This window comes from Anopheles funestus, chromosome 2RL (genome assembly GCF_943734845.2).
Source record: "Anopheles funestus chromosome 2RL, idAnoFuneDA-416_04, whole genome shotgun sequence".
NCBI lineage: Eukaryota > Metazoa > Arthropoda > Insecta > Diptera > Culicidae > Anopheles > Anopheles funestus.
This window is the reverse complement of record NC_064598.1, coordinates 52601183-52624294: the sequence shown is the minus strand read 5'-3', so window position 1 is coordinate 52624294 and position 23112 is coordinate 52601183. Positions and strand designations below refer to the sequence as shown.

Below are 23112 nucleotides of genomic sequence, written 5' to 3'. Positions count from 1 at the left end.
GGATCCAACCTACATCTTGACGAAAATCTCAGCAGTGTTTAGTGGAGCGAATTTGGAGGTTTGTCTGATGATGCGGGAGAAAGGAATCAGCTTTCCGGATCACTTCAAGGAGTTGCCAACCGATGTGAAACGTGTTTCGGTTTGCAGTTCTAACTCAACTGAGTATTAATGCTTCCTCTTATATTTTGTTCTTATCTAGCTAACTTTCTTGTTGTCTGCCTTAATTCCTAATATCTCGTCCCTTGTACAGTTCGTTTGTGTGAAGCGCTACTTTCAAATTCAATATTCTTGAATCCCTGTGACATGTTGTGGCTAATTTATGCTGGTGTGTAGTACGATATAGAAACAGTTCCATTCCAGTTCCAAGATGAGAACGAAACTGGCGTCATGACCAGCTCTGCGCTTTTGGATTAAACAAAAAAAAATACACAATTATAATTTTTGTAATGTAATTTAATTTATTGAATATCCATTTTGACAATTCCGCATATATCGCATGTAATATTAGGATCATTCACTGGTTTATAAAGAAGAACACAAGACAATTTAATGATAGTTTAATGCTTGTGTGTGAAAAAAGAACAAAATCGAAACCAATTATGTACAATGCTTGTTAAGGCTGACACAGTAGCACATCAATACGTCTCTCACACACGCTGAGTCTTCTGCTTTACGCGCAAATGAGCTGTCTTTTCGATAAGTTGTTGTCGCTTAAAGTTCAACACAGATTGTTCAACTGTGGTCGGGTCTACGCGATGAGGTTTTTCTGCGTTCTGTCCAGGTCGAAGTGCTTTGACATTGAATTCACCCTTACCCTGAACCTTTAGCTGTTTGATACCTGATTTATGAGTTTTCTTTTGAACACTATCACCTTCATTACAATCGGTAGCAGATTCAAAAAATACACCCGAGCTGGTCCACACCGGTTGCGGCAAGCTCAAGTTCTGCTCTTTCACGACATCTCCGAACTTGGACTTCTTTTGCCCGTCCTTGGAATACGTTTTAGAGGCTGTTGCCATGCCTCGTAGCTCTTCCTGTGCGGTAGGTAGAATAGAGGTAACCTTAAAACCAAGCTGCTTAGCGGGTGTCGCTGGTCGCTCCTGGAAGCCAAAGTTGCGCTTCAGCCGCACCTTATCCGGCGTCACATTTTCCACGAAGAAACCGCCACTTTCGATGCGTTGCAGGACGCGCAGCTTCGTGTGCTTCGCCGGTCGGGGCGTTGAAACTACCGAACTGTCACCCTGCTGCTCACGTTTACGCTTTTTTGCCGGAGCGATCGACGCGTCCGGCTTTGTAGGTTCCTTCACGACGGATGTTGGTTTCTTGCGAGACAATTCATTCGTGTTTCCAACCACCATCGCACCGTTTTCTGCCTGAGAAGCGAGTTTTTTCTTATTTCTATTTATGTTTTCGCTCTGCTCTACTTCGGGACGCAGCTCACCGATGGCACTTGTAAGCTTTGCAGGATCTTCTGCAGCTCCGTTCCGTTTGATCTTTTTGTTCTTCTTTTGTTTTGGAATATCAGAATCAGCTTCAATAAGCGTTAGTTCTGCTACATGTTCTTTTTTTCGCTTCTTTTCCTTCGGCTTTTCATCATTGGAATATGGTTTGGTTTCAGCTGTTACTTTAACCTCGACTGGTTTCACCGCATCACCGGCGGATATTTTATGCGCACCTGAAAATGCGTCCTCCTTTTGATGAATGTTTTCCGAACCTTCTGAAGCGAGCGCCATCATTTGCTTCTTTTTGTGTTTCTTAGAGATCTTTCCTGCATTCTCCTTCAAACCATCACTTGCAGATTGCAATAATGGAGGATTCATTTTGTTGTTCGGAATCAGCAAATCTTCTGGCTGCACGGTCAAGTTTTGTTTCTTCTTGCTAACAGCAATAGTATCCGCACTTGACGTTTGGCGCTCGATAGTAGACGCTAGCAGCTTTTCCTTTCCATTTTCGATCTTTTTTCCAAGGGGTTCCGTTTGTGGTCCCTTTTTGCTTTCTTTCACATCAGAGAGGTTATGTGTCTTTACAATTTCCTTCGTATTTTCCTGCTGATCTGATGACTCTTTCTTTGCGGGTGATTTCAGCAGTTGCTTCTTTTCTTTAGGCGAAACTGCCACATGCGTATTGCTTGATGGCGCCATTCGATTTCCATCAACTGCAGCTTCCGAAGATGGCAACTGAACTTGATTGTTCGTCAGTTGATTAAAAACGGCAAATGCCGAAATGGCCACACGAACTGCTGGATCTTTCGACTCATTTTCCCCAACTGCTTTAGCTTTGTCGCTTGTTTTTGCTTTTTGTTTTTTCTTCATTTTTTCCAGCTTAGCTCCAATGCCTCCCGTTACATTTGCGCTGTCCCCATTTTCCTTGTTCAGCTGTTTCTTCTTCTCAAGCTGACGATCCTTTTTGGACTGCTTTCGACGTTCGATCACTTGCAGCTTACGCCGTAAAGCCTGTTCCAATCGTTCCTTCTTCGTTTCAGCCAGCTCCTCCAGTAAATAATTCTTCGTCTTAGGCTTTCTCTTCTTCTTTTTCTTTGTCGGTTCCTCGCCCTGGCCACTGGAGTCATTACCGGTCGAGACATTGGCGTTGTTTGGATCAGCATCATTGTTGGATGGAGTTTTGGTGGCGTTTTTGGCCAATTCCAGTTCTTCTTGTTTTTCCAACTCTCGCAGTCGCTTTTTCTCTACCTATTACATGCAAATAATATCAAGAAATATGGTGAATAAAGTGCGGTATGATTTATCCTTTACAAGTAAAATAAACCACTAACTTACCTTTTTCTTGCGCAAAACAGATGCTAGTTGCTTTTTGCGCTGTATCTCCTCCCGCATGAAATCATTGCAACGGACCAGTATGTTACCTAAATCATAATCCTCAAAGGCCCTGGGTTTGGGTTTGGGTTTATCTTTTTTAGTGCGTTGTTTCTCATCCACCTGCACTTCCTGTACCGAAACATCATCATCCGCTTCTCCATTGTCGTTTTGCTTGGTTGCTTCCTCATTCGCCACGTGTTCCTCTTCGATCACTTCGTCCACTTCCATAGGTTCCGGTTCCTGCGAACCATTCACACCAACTCCTGACTCAGAGGGCACATCTTCTTCGACGAATTTTGATGGCAAAGAGAGGCGCGATTTTTTTACATTCTGTTTAATCGCTGTACTCGAATCTAATGACGCACGTGACTTCAGTTTTGCACCGTTGGCAAGTGCAAATGGATTTGGCACGATCGAGTTGTTGATCTTCGAATTCGTCTTCTCCGCTGTTACTGACTTTTTCTCCGTTACCGCCGATGATCCGTTTTGCTTGGGAGTGGATGTTGACATATTAGTACTCCCTCCACCAACAGTGTTGCGCTTTTTTGTTTCGCCAATGTAAAACTGTGCAGAAACAAGGGATATGGGCGGCATGGACTTCCGATCCAGTTTGGACATTTCATCCACAGGCTGCTCTGATGTCACTTGCGATGATGACGACTCATTTAGTGCCTTATTGTCATCGTATACGGAAGTCTCTACTTCCACATTTTCCTCCAAATCAATTATTTCTTCCTTATTTTCATTATTATCGATTTCAGGCTCCACTTCAGCCTCATCGGTCTTCTCATCCGTCTGCAGTTTTACACTCGCGGGAAGGCTTTTACGAGCATCAGCGACACCGTGTGGCTCTTTAAGGTTTGCAACATCAATTGGTAAGCTTTTACGGGAAGTACCGATTTTGTTAGGAGATGTTGACAACAATGCATCGTTTTCCATTTCCTTATCGTTTTGATGACCGTTTTCCTTCATCTCATTAGCATCCTCAAACATAACCGCGCTACAATCTGTCGCTTCATCCTCCTTTTCAGACGATTCAACATCAACTGGTTCGGAAAGTTGTTTCTTGTTAGAAGATATTTTGACTGGAGAAATTGACGTTTTTGTAGGTGTCGCGTCAGTAACAGATGTTACCAAACTTCCCACCAAGTTGTTCTCCTTCGTTTCGACGATACTGGTCTGCAGCACCGAAACCGGTGTCACCGAACGTCTGATGCTGGTGTTGCTTTTCGGGGATTTCACAGGCGAAGATTTTTTCTCGAAACCAATGCTGTTTTCCTTTTCTTCCTGTTCCTCGCTGTCTACAATGCGTCGCCGATTGATAGTTTTTGATTTCTTTAGTGAAGTTGATGAAGTCAGATCCTCATTTGAACTGCGCAACAAAGCTTCTTCATCGTCATCAGAGACAACCCACGAATCATTCTCATCTTCATCGTCTTCCTGATCGTCGTTCTCCTCCGTGTCTTCACTTCCCAGATCTTCACCATGATCCGGAATTTCGTTTTCTTCCATTTCCCGTTTTAAATCATCATCCAGTGAGTCGCACGACTGATAGTCTTCCACTTCGAGCGCCTCGTCATCCACAAACTCATTTCGTTGCTCCATTTCTGCCTCGTCCTCTTCTTCGTCTTCCCTCTTATCCGGTGAATGTTGACTTGCTGCTGGCGAACTTGCTTTAAACGATGAGTCCATTTGAACCTTTTGCAAGGATTCTTTCGCCTCTTCGAGTCGTTTCTCTTCTTCCTGTTTGCGAATGCTGTATTCGTCTATACCTGTTGTAGCAGAACGTCGCACTGATTGTGACCAAGACTGTGCAAATTTGTTTCCTTCCGACAAGGACTGATCTGTAGAACGAATGCTATCGTTGACAGTGATAATATCTTCCAATTTTGTGTCGGCCACTTCTTTTACAGATGCTTCCAGTACATCGATTCCACTGACATTATTATCGCTGACCTTTCCCACGGTACATTCATCGTTTTGTACAGCGACAACGGATGTAGAGGCATTCGTTTTTTCCTCATTGGTACTCTGAACGGTCTCGTTCAATGCCTGATTGTCATGCTCTACATTTTCGCACATCGTAGATGAATTGACGGATTGTTCTTGTTTCTCAGCTTCCTCTGTTTTCGGTGAAATATCAATTATTGCATCCGCCTTGGGTGAAACACCCTTGAGCTCGCAGTTTCGCAGATCTTCCACGACGATAAAAACTTTCTTTGACAAGGATGTTGGCGTTTTGGAAAATGAGCTCTGAATATCTTCTCGTTTGGTATCATCGCCGAAGGAAATATTTTTAGACCGTGGTGACATTTTGGACAGCGAACTCGGGGTTAATGTAACACGAGGAGTGGTATTGGTGCGCGGTGGTGTTGATTCATGTTTTGCAGTCAACACTGGACTCGCAGTAGTGCTGCGTGGACTAGCAGGCCCCAAATATGACAAAGACGAATGGCTTCGCATTTGGCGAACAGAGTTCTCCGATGATACCGATTCAGCTCGATCATCACCGGCGTCTTCCTCGATAATGGTGTCATCCTTTAGAGCACGCAGACCCGAATTCATCTTCGGGGTAGTGATAGGAAGCGACTGTACTGAAATATTTCCGTCGTCGGAGGTGACACTGTTGCGCCGAGTAGAGCGCCGTACGGCAGGAGTTAAAGTTAGTGGAGAGCTGGTAGTAATCAGAGTTTCATGAGACGCACGAACACGAGCAGGCGTACGTGAGCGGGTTGATAGCATTCCGCTACTTCCCTCGTTCAGTTCGTTCAAATTCTCCTCAGTAAGAGAAGTATTACGTGAACGCTTGCCGGGCTCGGAGCTCATTACCGTCTCTTTGAGGTTCTGTACCAATTTATTGGGCAAAGTTGGAGTATCGATGGTTTCCGACATACGGCGTCGTGTGTTACGGCCTGCTATTGGAGTGGACGGGCGACCTTCACTCTCCTGTATCGGGTTTAGAGCATTAACTCTCTTGGTAGTGCTGTTCGTTTTCTTAGGCGTTCCGGTTCCAGCCGTACCACTCGGTTTTTGTGGGGTCGGTTCCTGGTCAACTGAACGCCGACGAAGAGCACCACGGGTGACTGCAAATTCGTTGCAAAACACGAAAATCAGAAGCGTCCATTGCCGGTGAGAGACAGCGTCTTTAAAATCATTTTCTTACCTCTTGTCGGGATTTCCTCCTCCTGATTCATGCTGGAATGTTTGCTGCGCACGGACAGAACACTACAAACTTAACAAATAAAACGATGAACGAACAAACTATCCCAATAAAATTCAGTAGCTTCGCAATTGTGCTGCTCGTCTTCTGAAACACGATCCACGTTTTTCCCACGCTTGCTCTTTCACCGCTCTCGTCAATTTGACAGCTGTGAAATGGTTGCTTTCAAATACAGGTAATTACTGGAAACCGCGTAACGTCACGTCACGATGCGAAGCGTTACGTTTAATGTATTTTTATGCACCGAAATTGTATCACTCTTGTATTTACTCATGTCCAAAATCTATTAAAAGTTGTTAATTGTAATATGTCATATAAAACCAAACCCTTTATTGAAAGCACGACGTCAGACGTACATATGTAAAACTTTGGATTACAGCATCAAAAGTTCGACTCGCTGTAGTGAGGAAATAGGAATAATATACGATTTGAATGAAATTATTAATTACTAAGTACTTTGATTTTGATTAATGACACAAAAATGTCGTCAAGTGAGCTTTATAGAGGGATTTCTAGGATACAGATTTTGCATTGACTTTGTGCAATTTAACAGCTGTTTCAAAATATTTCAAATAATTTGACACTGACATTTGACGTTGTAACGTCGTTACGTGGCGCTAGTGTTTCGACGGTAATTTGATCAACTACTCTGGTCGGTTGCAAACGAATTTCAGCAAACGAAAAAAAACGGACAAATAACAAAGATCAAACTCTCAACGCTAGCTGACGGTGGCACTGCTGAACACAGCGTAAAAACTTGAATTTGTGTATCGTTCTAGACGTTAAACTGCATTACTTTTTTCAATTTCGTTCCGTGGACAGTACCGCCAGTGACGGATAACATAATTGAGCAATAGCGCATATCATTCATCAACAGTGTCGTTTACCGATAACGCTAGAGTGTTGCGTGGTTCCATTTTGTACCAGTAAAAATTTTCTTTGCGTAAAATCCCCTCTTTACTAACTACTGTTGGCGATATGAATCGCTTGGGTAAGTTTACTTTGGTGCTTCTTGTAACGGGGGAATGATACAAATGCGGGTTTGTTTACTTTCAGACGAGTTGGGATCGACGCCGAAAAAGCGTACCCTGCAGCAGGATGAAACTACCGTGAGAGAAGCAACCACAAAATCCGGCCGAAAGGTTAGGCGTCCAGCGCATCTTGGCTCGCCGGAACGAGCACCGAGTGTATCGCCTTCTGAAGCTAGAAAATCTGTAGCCGTGAGAGCAAAGAAAGCAGTGGAGCTTAGCGCCGGTACACCAAGTAAGCGAGCGGTGACGAAGGAGCAAATTTCTCCGGTAGAGGCAAAGGGCGCACGCAAAACCATCACCAGAAAAACTATCTCCGAACATTTGGACACTCCGACGAAGAACAAGGAAAAGATCGAAAAGGGAAATACGGTGGAAGATGCCGCTGGTACCTCAAAATCTGGACGCAAGATAAAGATCCCGACAAAGTTAATGGAATTTGAAAGTGAGGTACTAAGCAGTCCTCGTAAACATGCTCTTGAAGATCAAGATGTGGTTCTTAAGGACAAGCTGACAAAAACTCCTGGTCGCTCTAAGACGCCTGCAAAGTCGGTTGCGAAGAACATCGGCGTAGAGCAAAACCCACATCCGGATGATGAAGAAAACAAGGGTCTTGCTGTTCGGAAGACACCGGGACGTCGTGCCAAGTCGGTAGCACCTGATCAGCTGGAGGTAGATACACCAAAACGTAGAGCTGCAACATCATTATTTAGCAAAGAAACACAGAAGGAAATTTCAACATCGGAACAAGCTCCTCCAAAGACGCCAGGAAAACGGGCCGGAAAAGCTTTGTTGGATTTAAATGTGAAAGCTACTCCGAAAACACCAGGTCGCCGTGCAAAATCGATGGCTCCAGGCAAAGAAGAAGCCGATGACGACATACATCCGGGGAAGAGCATTTCAGAAACTGCATCAAAAACTGACAAAAAAGCTACGCAAACTCCAGGGCGCCGTGTTGGCAAATCGATGTTAAACGTAGCGGTCACACAATCTTTTCGCAGTGAGAATATGGATTCGCTGCAAGCTGTTCCGAAAACACCAGGCCGCAAACCCGCTAAAGCTATAACAGATACAAGCGCAACAACTTTGGATGTAGGTACTCCGAGATCACAGGGGACGGCAAACAAAACTCCAGGACGTCGTCAAAAATCCGTTGCAGTTGAGAAGTCTGATTCTGTTGGAGATGTCACAAGTGTGGCAAAAGCTGATATTACAACAGCGGAAGAACCATTGACTCGTTCGGGAAGAAAGATAAAACCGAAAAAAGTGTTTGATTTTGAGCAGGATGAAAAAACGATGGACACCATCAGCACTAACGAAAATGTTTCTATCGACAGCACACGAAAAAGGAAAGTGGATGACATCGAAGAAGCTACGAAATCACCTACAAAGAAGAAAATCATAGAAAATGTTGGTGTAGAAACGCCGAAACTTAAGAGCCGATTAGAATCAAACCTTTCATTGCTTGGCACAGAATCTCCTCAAATGGAAAATCCGACTGATGGAACGGTATCACGATCGGGACGGAAGATAAAGCCGAAAAAAATGTTTGGATTCGACGATGGTGTTGAAACAATGACAACGTTTGTCCACATTACAGGTTCCTCACCAGCATTGGGTGAAGAAACTGTTGTAGCTAATAACAGAGAGGAGGACATATCTACAATGAATGTAGTACCGAAAAACACACGCTCTGGTAAAATTAATCCTACAAGCACACCATCAAAGCAGACTACTGCCTTGGCCGGAATCGTCGAACGAAAGTCTTCCGCTCCACCAATGGCAAATGATCAGAAGGTGGAAGAATTAGTCGAATGTGATGAAAACGATAAGCAGAATACATTCATTACTAAACGTGGCGAAGACGACCATCATCACGTAACCGCTAAAAAACTACAAAGGCAGCAACACCCGATCGATGAGACGGATCGTGCTGTGATTATTTTGGAGCCGATGATAATTCGTACATCTATTGGGTTTGGTAGACCAACGGTACAGAGACAAACGCTGTCGGAAAAGACGGATGAATTGAACGAAGATGACCGCAGTAAAGTTAATGAAAACTCTAGTGCCGATACACAGGCTGCAGGAAGCAGTCGCTCCGGTCGAAAAATTAAGCCGAAAAAGTTTTTCGATACAGACAACCAAACAGCAACTACCCGACAGTCGGTTGTTCCACCTAAAGCAAACCAACCCGTTCCAGTGCCTAAAGTATTATCACCGAAGAAAATGCAGGTTGTTGAAAACCAGAAACCAGAAGAACTTAGTATTACAACAGCGGTTGATAATGTTACAGCCGATGAAGTAATGCACTCTGCGGAAGGAATGGACATTCCAGAAGGTCCTGTTAAACTCGTAAATGAAGCGACCGTTGATAACTATAGCGGCGGCGATGGTGTAGAGCAAAAACAACAAGAGCAGGTTGCCGTTGCTGAGACGACGGATCATAGCGATGTGGCAATGGAACCGATGGAAGAAGATGTACCGGATAGGAAAGTTGAGGAGGATACTGTAGGATCGGTCACAATGAAAGAAACATTAACCGCACAGCTGGTTGAAGAAAACATGGATGTTCCGGAAACCCAACATATGACGCTAGAAGAAGAAAAACACAATCAGTTGCCCAATGATAATATCGCTGAAGTTTCCAATTCGGAACGGTAAGTTCGGCAAGCAAAAATGTTATTTCTGTTCTATTACTCCCAATGTTCCATTAGTTCACTGTTTTCGTAGTTATTTTCTCTTTTCTTAAAATTGTTCTCATAATGTATTTCTTGTTGTATACTTTTTGTTTTGTGAGATAATTTCCGACTAGCCGTTATGTTCAATTGATTATTTTATTTTTTATTACAGTGCAATTTTACAACACCACGGCGAAGATTTGGCATTGAAAGAATCTTCCTGTGATACGGACGTTAAGCAAAATTCGCAAATCGAAAATTCTGATGCAAAGGAAGATTTGGCACATACCTTAGCTGACCATGAAGAGGGAGGCAATATTACGGTTGATCAAATAGTAGACGAATCAAATGCCGCGATCGAACCACCATTGCATGATGTATCATTAGATTCTGCTGCTGATATCAAACCGGAAGAAGAGTCAAAAGTGGTTCCAACCGAAAGCGTCTTTACCTCGAATGAAATGGCTAATGAGGAAATGCTTCAAGAAGCATCATTTGGAAGTATCGAATATTTAGAAGATGAGATGAATAATGTCGTTGAACACATTCATAAACCTTCCCACCAAGAACCAACGGAAGAGGACACTAAAGTGTCCGCACCCGTAATACCTTCGATCGTAATCGCACCGGACACGCCTGCTCGCTTTGCACTGAACGAAACGTACTCACCTGTAAAGCCGAATAGTTCTATCATAGATATTACGGCTGACACGCCTGGCCCAGTGGCACCTCACACGCCAGATTCAAAATTAACGGCACAGGAAGCGAACGATAAATGTTCCCCCGATAAGCCGCCGGAAGTTATCGAAATAATGGACAGTCCGGCTGAGGCGGCGTTCTGCAAGCAAATCAACGATGAGTCGGCACATGGTGGTGATGGTGGTGGCAGTGCCACCAGTACACCGTTGGCCGTGAAACCGTCAGTGGTACAGCTAGTAAATGAATGTGAGGATACCAAGCAGCTTAATGTGCAGTTCGAAAGTCGTAAACGGTCCCTTTCCGCCAGTGCTGCGGACACGACAATGAAGCGAAATGTCACTTTTCATAGCCCGGCTAACTGCACCATGCTGGTAGAGACGATCGATGAACGACTAATGCTGAAAAGCTTACAGGACCAACAGCAACAGCGACATGAAACGATGGAGACCAGCTCGAAAAGCATTGGAGAAAAGCTGCGCAAGCCTCGAAAGCGTTCACTGTCGGAGCACAAACCATCGGAAATGAAACGAAACAAGACCAGCAAGTTGCCAAACTTCAAATCTATACACGCAAACCATTTCAATCGAATGGAATCGCTAGCTGATTTCATGAAGCGTAAGGAATCGCGAGCCAAACAAATTCTTTCTTCGTGCAGTCCGGCAACAAAGCTACTTTCACAGCCCATTGCGGATGGGTCCGTATCAACTGGAGGTAAGTGTGGTTTCTGGATGCGTGCCAGCATTCTACAAACATGCCCCCGTATCGTGAAATTATTTTTGTTTTACTATTTCTTAAATGTTGCAGTTCCATCGGTGGAAAAGAAAATTCCCTCCTCATCAACAAAACCATTCATTTTCAAATCCGCTGGCGGAGGAATACCGGTGCCGTCGGCAGGACTATTTACTAAGCGCACCAAGGAAGGCCAGACTGTAGCTAAATCGGTCGGCTTGGCTGACCATCATGCACTATCCGCTATAGCGGCAGCAAGCACCGCAAAGAAACCCATCGCAAGCAATACGGAAAGAATGGCTAACCGGTTAAAACAATTTCAGGCAACGTTTAAGCCGAAACAAATCGGTACAGATACGAGCGCTGTTCCAGTATCCGGTTCGCTAGCATCGACAAGCACGAATGTGGTCGGCGTGCTTCCGGTAGAGCAGCTACGCTCGAAGCAATCCAAAATATTGAAAGGTGTTCGTACGAATAGACGATTCGAGTTGCAGATGAAACACCGGGATAATCTTCAACACCAGTGAACGGATTGCATCGTTCGTGGCCAGTCCGAACGAATAGAGGTGACCGTATGTGCACAGTATCTCATATATTATTTCTAATTTTTTTTATTACGTTTACTAACCGATGTTATAATATTAACCTTTTTCTATTGTTTCGTCTTACAAAACAAGACCCATTTGATGGAAATACAATTCCGCCAAATCTTGTTTATTTTTTTATATATCGTTATCTTGGATAAATTGGAAACATTAACAACATTTAAACTGGTAGAATTTGAACGCTTTCAGTTGATAACAATAAAACGACAAACTATAAAATGACTATTCTTGTTTTTGTTTATTACTTTTTAAATAAAGCTTCTCATTTAGAACACGAAACAAGCCCATAAGAGGTATGTACAATGGAATGAAGATTGATTTTTGCAATCGTTGCCCAAAGTTGCCCAAAAACAGAATACATCTTTTGTGACTTACAAAACGTTTGCAATCTGATGTGTTCTGGGAGTAGGGTATGTAGAAAGCAAGTCTCACATATGTTTGAATAGGAACAAATTAATATGCAATTTAATAAAAAATTTACCTACAAAATCTAATTGTAATAGACTTTCCAGTTTATTAGAAAACTTTATTCTTTTATGTAACAATATTTCTAAGACGACACAGTACATGCAGAAGAAAGTAAATCGAATTTGAATTAGTCAACATATCTTGCAAATGTATCAAAACTGAATTTCTCATGTGTATCCCGAAGATTCGTAGTTTTCCATGCCTCTCGATCGCGTTTAAACGCCCATACCACCGGTTTAATTCCCATGCTCTTTTGTTAAACCAGTAAACCCAAGAAAAGAAAAAAAATAAACCCAATCCGAGATGAGCTTATCAGCAGCTTGTTCGATTATGATGAGCAAAGAAAACAACAAGCAAACACCTCCCAGAAGGGAAGCGCGCTACCAAAAAGGGATGCAGAGCAGAAGACCCTGGGAAGAAAGTGGTTTGCATGGGAACCAAATTTTCGAATCTCCTTGGTGCAACAAGGAGATGGTGCGAAGAAGAGAAACGAAGGAAATGCATGTGAATAATAACAGTGAAAATAGCAAAAAGAATCATTGCACCGCTTTCAACCGATCATTCGGGGTTTGCAACAGTGGCATGGGAAGATGAGATGCATTCGCGCATCTCTTGCTGCTGCTGTATTCTTTCTTGCTTTCCGTCTCGTTCGCCGTGCCGGTTCTTCGAATAAGGGACGCACACGCATACGAGCATGCTTATTCATACATTTATCGTTTGTGCTTCCTTTCGTTGACGCATTCAGTTCCCGTGCAATGAACCGCACGCAGCAGCAAATGGGAGAAGTAGGAAGCGGTTTTAATAGCTACATGGACTTTGCGAGCGAAGGAAGAAAAAAAAAATAATGCCCTTACCCCAACGAAATGTGTTGGCAGCGCAGGAAGGTAATGGGAAATGGTTTCACTTCCTGGGATCCTTCGAGTCTGGCCGTTAAGGAGCGATTCTGTTTTTTTTTGTTGTTGTTTCTTCCTCTCCTCTTAACCTTTTTTAGTTTCTTCGTGTATTTCATCTCACGGTTTTGTGCATTTATTAGTCTTTTTCCGCTTCACTCACTGATGCAGCTAAATGCATGCAGCAACGCTGCAGACAGACAGGGACATAACTGCAACAAAACATATGCTAGAACATATGAACAAGTGAGGGAAGGAGATGAAACGAATGTAAATAACGTAGAAATAACGCAGTCCGCCTCCGTCGTAGAATAGCAGGCAAGTAACCGAAAGGAATATTAAGCAAATCGGAAATATTGACACCGGAAGTGTAACATCTATGCTGGTAGCGGGAGGAAATAACGTCTTCCTGGTTAGGTTGGACGCGCTTGATTGTAAGAAAGAGATATGCACAGCGAGATACGCAGAGGATGAAACAGGTACAAACGTCTAACACCGTGGAATGTACGCAATAATAGAAATTCTTCAGTAGCAAAAAAGAAAGACAATGCATTAATGGCCACCAAACTTACAACCATGCACCATGGCCGCCGTGTTGGATTGCATACGTTGGCAATCGCGCCGGTCGGGTTTACAGTTTGCTTTCTCACTTCCACGCTTACGCCGATCTGGCAGCCATCGAGTGAGCCATGAGCGCGTGCACGGGGTGAGAAAAATCGGTCGCCGCAAGTGAGTGAGCCGGCAGTTGAAAACCGTGGGAGAAACATTCTCACCTCACTCTAGCGCGTGCTTCTCATCGTTCGTTTGCAGTAAGCAAGAGCGAGATACCGCACACCGTACGAACGTTGATCGAGAGAACAGAAATGTGTAGTGGTAGCCAAACGCGCCTGCTTGCAGATGGATGCGTGTGAATCGATGAGAATAAAACAGTTTATTTAACGCAAAGTGGATGATATTCGATAAATTTGTTCGTTTGAGGAAAGTTTAAATTCTTTACCACTGGTTAAATTTGGGCTAATCATTGGCGGCATTTCACCCATGTCGGAAGGAAGGGCTTCTATATACTCACCTTCACATGTTGACCTTATAAGCGCATTAAATATCAAACTTATTGAACTATTTTTGCAACACAAGACGCTAGTTTTTTGCGTGACCATAATCAAACGTATCGAGCATCATCGCACAGGTAACCGTTAACCGTTGGTAAATATGAACATTATCGCAACAATTCCTTTTTCCCACGCTCAACGGCGATCGTTAAACAACAGTTTCCCACGCCGATGGGAATTTTCCCAACATCGGACAACACGCGGGATCAATTTGAAGCAAAAGGGAAATTCATTGGTTTGCTCACACCGTTTGTTGAATTTGTTAACGGCTACGGTGATGTGTGCGGCCGAAATGAACATAACATCGCGCTTCTTGCTCGCCGTTAATGAAAACGATGGAAAGCAGATTGAAAACATAAAATGGCAGCTACGCATTCGTGAGAGTCTAAACGTGGGAATAATCGGCCCATCTCGCACTGCCGCGTGGCTCTCACGATTGCGCCATCTCACTCTGGTATGAATCGCATGCAAAATACTGAGCAGCAGTGTTCATTCATCGTCTTGACGCGTCATCTCTTTCTAACAGAGGGCGCACGACTGCGGCACGACAGGGAAAGGGCATGCTTTGATCAATCTCGCTCTCTCTCTGCATCCAGCAAACGCGAGATGGAGTACCGCAGCGCCAGTGTGTTTGTTGTGTTGTGGAAAGCTTTTCCAGAGAAACGCGTTTGTTCCATTCAAGGGAAAGGACGGTCGGTATTTTTTGTGTCTGCCGTCGTGTACAGGTCGCTCGCCTAAACTGAACCGTGGTCGCCATTTATTCCCGGCCGTCGCTAGCATTGAATCGCCGACATGTAAGTGCTGTGCTGTGTGGGCAGTGAGTTTAACTCCAGATGGATATATTGATTTTGTCAAAGTGTGTGGGTGACAATGGAAAATAGTAAAACGTGAAGTGAAATTGCGGTGCGGCACGCACATACAACAACGCGGCGAAAAACGGTTCACGTAAACGGGGGCTCGGAATTATACACGAACCCGATAAGAAGAACGGGAGGCACAAGAAAAAAGAAAACTACGTTGTGTTTGCCTGCCTCACTGTCAAAACTCACCGAGTGTATATCTGGCTCCCTCTCGCAACGATTCGTACCCAGTGTGGCAGTGTGGTGCTGTGGATTGAGTGCAATCTCAATATTTATATGCGTCCAATCCGAAATGTTTGGAAAATGTAAAAAAAAACATGTTACATGAATCTTTCGACCGTGCTGTGACAAACGGGCTGTGTTCAAAAATCCCAGCCCGCGAGAACCAACAAAAGCCTGCTACGACGATCGTTCGATGTGAGAAGTTATCATTGGTTTCGCAGTAGCTCTCACTTCTAACTCACGCGATGAAACACAAGAGAAAAAAATGGACTTCGTAGTAAAGTGTTGGGAAATTTAAAGTTTGGAAAATTTCCACGAATGCATATCTCCTTACCGTGAAAAATACGATTTCCTTATCTTGTGCGCTATCGTATCGTTCCACTAGGTCACTTTGTGCATTACATATTTCAATGTACGATTAAAGGGAAGTTTTTGTTTGAACGGATTCCACGGCTACCTTGGTCGTTGGTGACGATCGACGAGATCAACCGACAATGCTCAGTGTGTGCGTGTGCCTGCGGTGGTGGGTGTGTATGTGTGTTTCGGCTGTTGGTGTACATGACCGTCCCTTTGCCGTTGCCCTTTCTCGGTGCTCGTAGGGGCTGCTGTACGAGCAGCCGGCGCTGCATGTGTGTGTAAGCAGTAGAATGTGAAACCTCAACGAAAAAATGGGAAAAATGCGTAGGCAAAATATGAGAGCGCACGGTTCAGTTTTGCACCTTGATGCGCGAATAATCCGACACCGTTGTTGCTATCCTACCACTCGTAATTAATACTACTCTCCCCTAACGTGCCCATGTCTGTTGTTTCTGTTCGTGACGTTTCAAATTTGGTTTGGTTCGGTGTGGGGGTTTCGGAATTTGGTTTGAAAAGAACCTAGAACCGGGCACCGAAGACAGAACAGAAGGAGTAGCAGAAGTGGTGGAGAAAAAAAGACGAACAACGGACTGGGCTAAGTTGTTACACCAACGAGGAGTGGTAGTGAGTTGGTTCTTGCACTGCATGCCCCTCTCACAAGCTTCGCATTCATTGATGGGCTCACTACGGTGAGAAAGGTGTGTGTTTTCTGTCCCAGAACAACGATCATCGTTGATGATGACGGCGGCGGAAGGAAGTTTCTTTTTTTTTTTGGAAGCAGCAGCTTGTGGGTAAGACAGCAACAGCAGAAGACAATGGGAGTGTAGGAGTTGGGGATGTGGCAAAACCTACACCAACAGCATCGGCATCATCAATACCGAACAGGCTCGAAGAAGAAACAAACTGGAATGAATTGGTGAATAATACGTGAAGGTGGAATAATGAGGTAGACGGTGAAGGTGCCGTAGCTGCGAAAGGGGAATGGCGATAGCCGGGTGAACGAGACAGACTCATCGTCAAGAATCCGTGCGTTTAACGGAAAACGGAAAGAATTTGTACAGCCATCAGTAGCAGCTCGGCGTATATGCGTGCGTGCCAGGTTGTGCGTACGAAAATGGAGTGGATTGGTCGTGTGTGTGTGTGTGCATGATCGAGGGGAATGGGGGAGGGGGGTTTTTGAATTGTGAGGTGGATAAAACAGACTGTTTTTACTTTTGCTTTTCCGTCCCATCCTGGATGCGTATGTGTGTGTGTGTGTGCATGTTGTGTATGGTGTATATTTCATTCTCATTCGCTATCTCTTTCCGTCTTTCAAGTTTGTGTATTGTAGAAGAATCTGGGCATGCTTGAGCCGAATACAGTGAGAATGAAGAGTGAGAAAGGATCTACTGCACTAGTCGTCAGCTGCTATCTCGCTTTTGCATGCCACAATTCTATAGGCAGTGAGTAACGTATAAGCTTCTCACTAAGTGAGAATGCCAGAAGCGAGTAAGTGAACAGCGTGAATATCCCAATGACAGGAACAAATGGACCCTTCTTCTTCTGTCTTGTAAATATTACTAACCCGGTTGGCACTTATGGTTGGTAGGACATCGAAAGGTTAGCTTATGGTGCAATTTTTATAACCGCCTGAAGCCGGTAATTTGCCCACAAGCATCAAATCAATAGTATCATCAATGAACCTTTTGTCCAGAGAACAAATCCTTTCGTCTTTCCTTTTGGCGATTGTGACCTGACGGTTTTGTATCGTCATGTGGAACCAGACATTGCAATGAGCTGATCACGTCAAGAGACGTTGCAAACTTGAACGATATTGTATTTGGCCAGAAAGAACACTACCCTGAGCAGCGGCATTTGCATGGTTCGGATGATTTCTGGAGTACAAGACGTGCATATATGTAGCTAGGATGAACGACGGCATTCGAAAGAAGACGAAGGAGTAAGGTATGGCAGAGCAATACAAGCCCAGCGGAACCGAAAAGCCGAAGAAGGTGAAGGAACGAATTTGTGATAGGTTTCCTTTCCTGTGTGTTGAACCGAGATAGTTCTTGATGTTGCCCGTGTGCTACGTCTTTTCTCTGTTTCCTTAAGATTCCGCATTCTCCAAGCCATCCCTTATTCGCAGTCGCCTCTACCACCAGCCGTGTGTTTTTGTCTGCCTGGTGTGATGATTGTTCGTCTCGAGAGGAGTTTCTTTTTTCCACCCGAACGCGCGTGAAGGCTTCGACGAACGCGTGCGGTGGTAGCCTCTGTGAAATGGGTTGGAGACTTTTTAAACGGCGTTGTCGATGTAGCCAACTGGTGAAGGGAAGCGAAGCGGTCAGCGGCAATGTGTTACGGCCGGGGGAGGGGTGGAATATATCATGCACAAGTGGGGAGTGCGTGTGTGTGCGGGGGAAGGGACACGACATCGCGTGTATCCACGAAACGGCGAACCGGTTCGTCTCTTTCGGTTAGTGGTTTATTCGCGGGTTGGTATCGTTTGGACGCATTTTTTCTCATTCCTGCGACTGGGTGTAATGTTTTGTCTTGTTCTGGCGCTTGCTTCCCACTATCAGCGAACGCAATGATGGCGTTGCTTCGAGCAAAATCGTCCTCGGCTGGAGGATAAGCACAATGCGTTTGCACACTCACACATGTGTGCTGTTTTATGCGCTATGCGTCACATAGTACCGTAGGCGCGACGGTGGAATGCAGGAAACATGACCACCGGAAACTCCTACGAGAAACTCCGGTCGTAAGGAAAGGGAATTGAAAGGATACCGGGATTTGACGTGCTTAGTTGTTTCTCCTGCCACAGTAAGGTTTATTATTTAATGTAATTAAAACAAAAGTATTTTCTCCATATATATTAATCACCCTGTATTACATGTAATGAACAAATCTCATTATGAATGGCCATAAATTAATGTAGAAAAATGGCCCTAGCCTTCTTTGATTGACTTTTCAACCTGACATCAAATGTAGTCCTTGGAAACCATCAGCATGCTCCATCATCGTTATGATTCGGCTACTTGATCTAGGTTGAATCTGAAGAACCTTTATCGGCCAGGACTGCTTAAAACTTAAAATTTATATGATCTGAAGGGCATAAAAACATGTGCAGAGAAAAGGAAGAAAAGTTAGTGGTTCTCAATATGCAAACTTTCGTAAAATACGTCATTCCAACGTACGGCGGTGTGTCCAACAAGTGTGCGCGCGCATGCTTCAGTCGGAAAACGGAATCCAAACAAGAAAGGCAGCCTTTATGGTGGGTAGCACAAAGGCTATCGATACGATTGTAAGACGGGGTCGGTGATGATTTAGCACGGATAATTTGCTGCATACACTAGCGCCAGAGTAGTAGTTTCCTGGGAAAACCGTCGTTGCACTGTGAGCCAGCCGTATGGTGAAAGGATAGCGAGATAAAGAAACAGATTGCGCGTGTGTGCATGTAGGTTGGTAACGAAAACAATCGTTGACAGGTGGCTTGTTTGTTGAATGGACGGTGGTTGAATTGTCGTTTGGGAATGTCGGTGCTTGTGGGTGTGGAAGTATGCATTAGTGTGTGTGTGTTCGATTTGTTATGTTGTTTGGACAATTCATCCATCGAAAAACAAGTGAAAATCTCGTACCGGCAAGGCTACATCACGTCCAAACGAACATTTGCAGTTGTCAGGCAGTGTGGTGAAGAGAAGTGTATATTGTATAAGCTATGTATGTATTTGCCATGCGATATATTTTCGACCCTTGTGTGCGTGTCGTTCGACAATGAGGGGGAGCGAAAGTTTTTTTTCTTCCTTCTGTTCCTCGCAATTTCACGCAGCGTTTTCAACTCAGTTGAAGGATGTGCGAAGATTTTCCGCAGCACTATGGTCAGCTATACTAGATAATTGTATCTTTTGAGATGGTACAAAAAATTCCCATGGTGGTAATATGCTGGATATGAATGCGGGAACCATGTGTATTTGATTGTGTGTGTTTCTATCGTTATATTTATAATCGATTTAAATCCGTTTCTCATTCACGTAGAATCCCTTCACGTGCAAACTAGTGTAAAGTCGTGATAGTACGACGTTGTTAGTGCTTAGTGCTGTGCATATGAACGTCGTGAAATAGTGCCACAATCGTTCAGTAGAAATATTATATACAAAGTTGGAAAAAATGTACTGATCGTCGTGTTTTCTGTGCCTAAAGCGAGTGATGTTTTCCATCATATTCAGAGCAAATCACATTTCCAACTGTTCAGTATCTGTGTGTACGTGTGTTTTTGCTAAATAAAGTCTGAAACGATGCAAGAAAAAGTGCCCTATTTAAAGTGACACATCGTGTAAGGCGCTGGAAGGAGGAAGAAACAGTATAGTGAGTTAATCGTAGTAAGCGGCAAGGCGGCAACCTTTTCATGCAAGAAGACGTTTCAGCATATTTCCGGCGCTTCATTCATCTCTAGATGGTCACCTGTGCAGACAACTCTCACCAGAGATGCACAGCAGCTTTACAATATTCGCGAACTTAGTTCTCTAATCACGAAATGCGCAGAAGTCTATCAACATCATCATCGTTGTTGTGTTATAATTTTGGTAAGTGTCAGTTTGAATACTTTTTATTATATTAGGTATTTCTTTGTTTTTTATTTAACAATTGCTGAGCACTGCTGGCTGTTCAAATTCGTGTGTTTGATCGGATGGTGCGATGCAAGAAATGTGTTTAAAAATATCTTTCTAGTATTGCGAGTAATTTTATATTTCCTGTTTGATATGAACGTGCTAGTGTGTATGTGAGCTCTTATGTTTATGATTTTCAAGGTGATCTGAATCACAATCAAATCAACCGAGAAAAAGATTAATGGCGCTAATAACAATTTGATAAAGTGTAAAATAAAAATAGAATCAGTGTGCTGAGCTTTGTACCGTCGAATGAAGCATCAAACTTTGCTTCGAATCTGTTAGTTGAATATTAGTAATAATATTAGCCGCAGGATATTGTTATTAAGAATATTTTTTTATTTAATGTCCTTTTTTCACACATTTATCAATAGCGACAGTATTATTATTATTATTATTATTTATGTTTCTCTTTTTCTTCCATAGAAAATATCGCCTTCAGCTCAAAAACCTTTCTACTTCATTCATTGTTGGCTTTGTAGACCGGCAGCAGCATCCCTGATATAGTTCTTGCACAACCTGGGGCGAATGTTCATCTTGAGGTTGGATCGACATCCTTCTACGTGTTCAACGCATCCCGTATCTCCCCCACGCTGCCGGTTTACAGGGGGGTGCATATTAATTGCAACCGTTTCGCAATGTTCATGGCCATCGTATCATCAAAACCAGTACAAAAAAGCACGAGGATAAGGTGTTGCGTTTGCGTGTTGAATGAATAACGTGATAGAAGACGCGCAATAACACACACACACACATACTCGCACAGACAGATATGAACATTCCAACGTTTCCTGGCAACGCTATGCAATAGAAAAGGGTGACAACGAAGCTATAGTAAGCACACGACCCTGCATCCAATTGCACCGATCTGTATTGATGTGTGCATGGAAAGCACAACCCATTGCCAAAAAAGAGCACATTTACACATTGGCATTGATATTGAAAAATTAGTGGTGCATACATATTTAGCATGCAGAGGATTCCACTGTAGTGCCTAAAACCGTTGTGAGACATGGCCTAACGAAAAATGGGCGAAAGAAACGAAAAGTCATAGAATTGGCATCCAAAAACGAAGATATATTGCCTTGTGTCAAATGTGACATATACTCATCTCTGGAAACGTCACAGTGAGAAGAGACTAAAAACGGTTGCTTGTGAAACCAGTAGTCCCAACGCTAGTACAAGTGTGTGCGAAAGAAAGATATGAAAAAGAAGGAAAGATAGAGAGAGAAATCTGAGACTAGATCAAAAACCCAAGCGCCAACGCAACTACAGGATAATGAAGTTGTTGTATGCTGGACGCCATTGCGTTGTCATATTGGGTGGGCAGAAATGAAGACGAAATACAACGATACTAATAGCAGCAACTCTCCGCTCATTCTGTCTAAATTTCGGTGCATTCGCCGTTTGTACCATCAGACACGTATCGATACAGTGCTGTAAAAGGGGCCGGAAAGTGAACGAGCGATCGTATCCTTCCGGTCGATCGAACCGCGTGCGCGTTTTTGTGCCGCGAGTAACGCCATGTACGTTATCAACCCAGCACCGGCATCACAGGACCTACAGCCCACTGTCAGCAGCTACGTGGCCGCCCACCATCCGGGTAGTCCCGAATCGATTGAACTTGAACAGCAGCAGCACAAAGAAATTCTTAGCCAAATACTGACAAAATGCAATGCCGACATGTCGGAGCAGGTGGCCAATTTTAGCTGCCCTGATGAGAAGACTCCCCCTCGGCCGACTGCGACATTAGTTAAGGAAGGTACAAAGCCGTCCACATCACCTACTTCGGCACATCCAACAATCTCATCACCGTGTACCGATGCAGAAAGGCACGATGGTTTAAAGCAACCTCTTGAACCCAGTTCGTCGTCGAAAGAAACAAGCAGTGCATCTGTAGGAGAGGACGATTCAGGACGTCATGGGAAGGATGCTGAAGTCAGGTCGCCTCCGCCCACAGTAAAACGGAGCACATCGCCCGACAGTTCACCCCTGTCTACGGGAAGCTCTTCCAATGCGGCTTCCCTCTCCCCAGCATCGTCCGATGGGCTGACGAAAGCACAGGTGAAGTCGGAACCATTGACTGAAGCGCTGGTACCCGCGTCCAACTTTGCCAGCGTAATACACCCGAAAGAACGGGCACTCAAATCAATCGCGGCAGCAGCAGCTTCGAATGAACGGAACAATGCGGCGAATGGTGGCAGTGCTACGGCTAAGTCATCCACTAAATTTGCCGGACCAGGACGGAGCATGTTGAATGGTACGAGTAATTTTCCATCCGGTACAGCGACCAACATCGGGACTGGCACCGCATCTGGTGGCAGGTTGCAATTTTTCAAAGGTAAGTCAAAAATATTAACCGAGATATTGAACATCATTCAATTCATATCAGGTGTTCAGAAGCTCAGAAAGAATTATATTCCCATAAGTGTAGATGGACAATGCAACATCAATTACAGTGAGGCTAAATTAACTATTGTGCAACTTTCGCAAGACTCTAGCAAGCTGGTCACGTCATTAGGATGATACCGAAAGACCTAAACTTGAAATGTTTTTGTGTCAAACATGACATGACATGACAGAACAAATAAAACTTGGTAAGTGTTGGTAAGTGTCCGCCGAAATGGACGAAATATTGCCAGACACTTATCAACTATGAGCAGAATTGTTACAGTTATGGCGTTTTTAAATGACAGCAACTTTACAATTTTGTTTCCAAATATGGCAAATATAATTTCATAGGCCTTCTCTATCAGTGATGGAATAAACTAGTAAATATATGGAG

At 43.9% G+C, this 23112-nt stretch overlaps 3 protein-coding genes across 6 annotated transcripts in view; 2 read left to right on the top strand and 1 right to left on the bottom strand.

Moving 5' to 3' along the window:
- Positions 1-432: 432 nt before the first annotated feature.
- Positions 433-6202, bottom strand: LOC125760774 (uncharacterized). The gene is made up of 3 exons (XM_049421236.1): positions 5980-6202; positions 2778-5899; positions 433-2690 (listed from the first exon to the last, which is right to left on the bottom strand). Exons 1-3 carry the CDS (start codon positions 6008-6010, stop codon positions 648-650), a joined length of 5196 nt encoding a protein of 1731 aa, XP_049277193.1. The 5' UTR covers positions 6011-6202; the 3' UTR covers positions 433-647.
- A 440-nt stretch (positions 6203-6642) lies between these two features.
- On the top strand, positions 6643-11898 carry LOC125760777 (serine/arginine repetitive matrix protein 2). The gene is made up of 5 exons (XM_049421246.1): positions 6643-6785; positions 6859-7027; positions 7093-9724; positions 9918-11155; positions 11249-11898. Exons 2-5 carry the CDS (start codon positions 7015-7017, stop codon positions 11698-11700), a joined length of 4335 nt encoding a protein of 1444 aa, XP_049277203.1. The 5' UTR covers positions 6643-6785; positions 6859-7014; the 3' UTR covers positions 11701-11898.
- A 2948-nt stretch (positions 11899-14846) lies between these two features.
- LOC125760778 (protein hairless) overlaps positions 14847-23112 on the top strand; it is a 35123-nt gene continuing 26857 nt past the window's right edge. Inside the window, exons 1-3 of one of the 4 annotated variants that reach the window (XM_049421248.1) lie at positions 14847-15062; positions 19696-20243; positions 20754-22668. In XM_049421248.1, the coding sequence (XP_049277205.1) occupies positions 21852-22668 (817 nt within the window). In that variant the 5' untranslated portion in view covers positions 14847-15062; positions 19696-20243; positions 20754-21851. The remainder of the gene's footprint in view (positions 15063-19695; positions 20244-20753; positions 22669-23112) is intronic. The other 3 variants (XM_049421247.1, XM_049421250.1, XM_049421249.1) reach the window with 3 other exon arrangements.

Bases quoted from the DNA above. Each gene is read 5' to 3' on its own strand.
- LOC125760777 (XM_049421246.1), top strand. The intron at 9,725-9,917 runs GTAAGTTCGGCA...TTTTTATTACAG, and splicing joins GAAGTTTCCAATTCGGAACG to TGCAATTTTACAACACCACG. The intron at 11,156-11,248 runs GTAAGTGTGGTT...TAAATGTTGCAG, and splicing joins TGGGTCCGTATCAACTGGAG to TTCCATCGGTGGAAAAGAAA.
- LOC125760774 (XM_049421236.1), bottom strand. From the start codon at position 6,010: ATGAATCAGGAGGAGGAAATCCCGACAAGAG. The intron at 5,900-5,979 runs GTAAGAAAATGA...ACGAATTTGCAG, and splicing joins GGAGGAAATCCCGACAAGAG to TCACCCGTGGTGCTCTTCGT. The intron at 2,691-2,777 runs GTAAGTTAGTGG...TGCATGTAATAG, and splicing joins CTGTTTTGCGCAAGAAAAAG to GTAGAGAAAAAGCGACTGCG.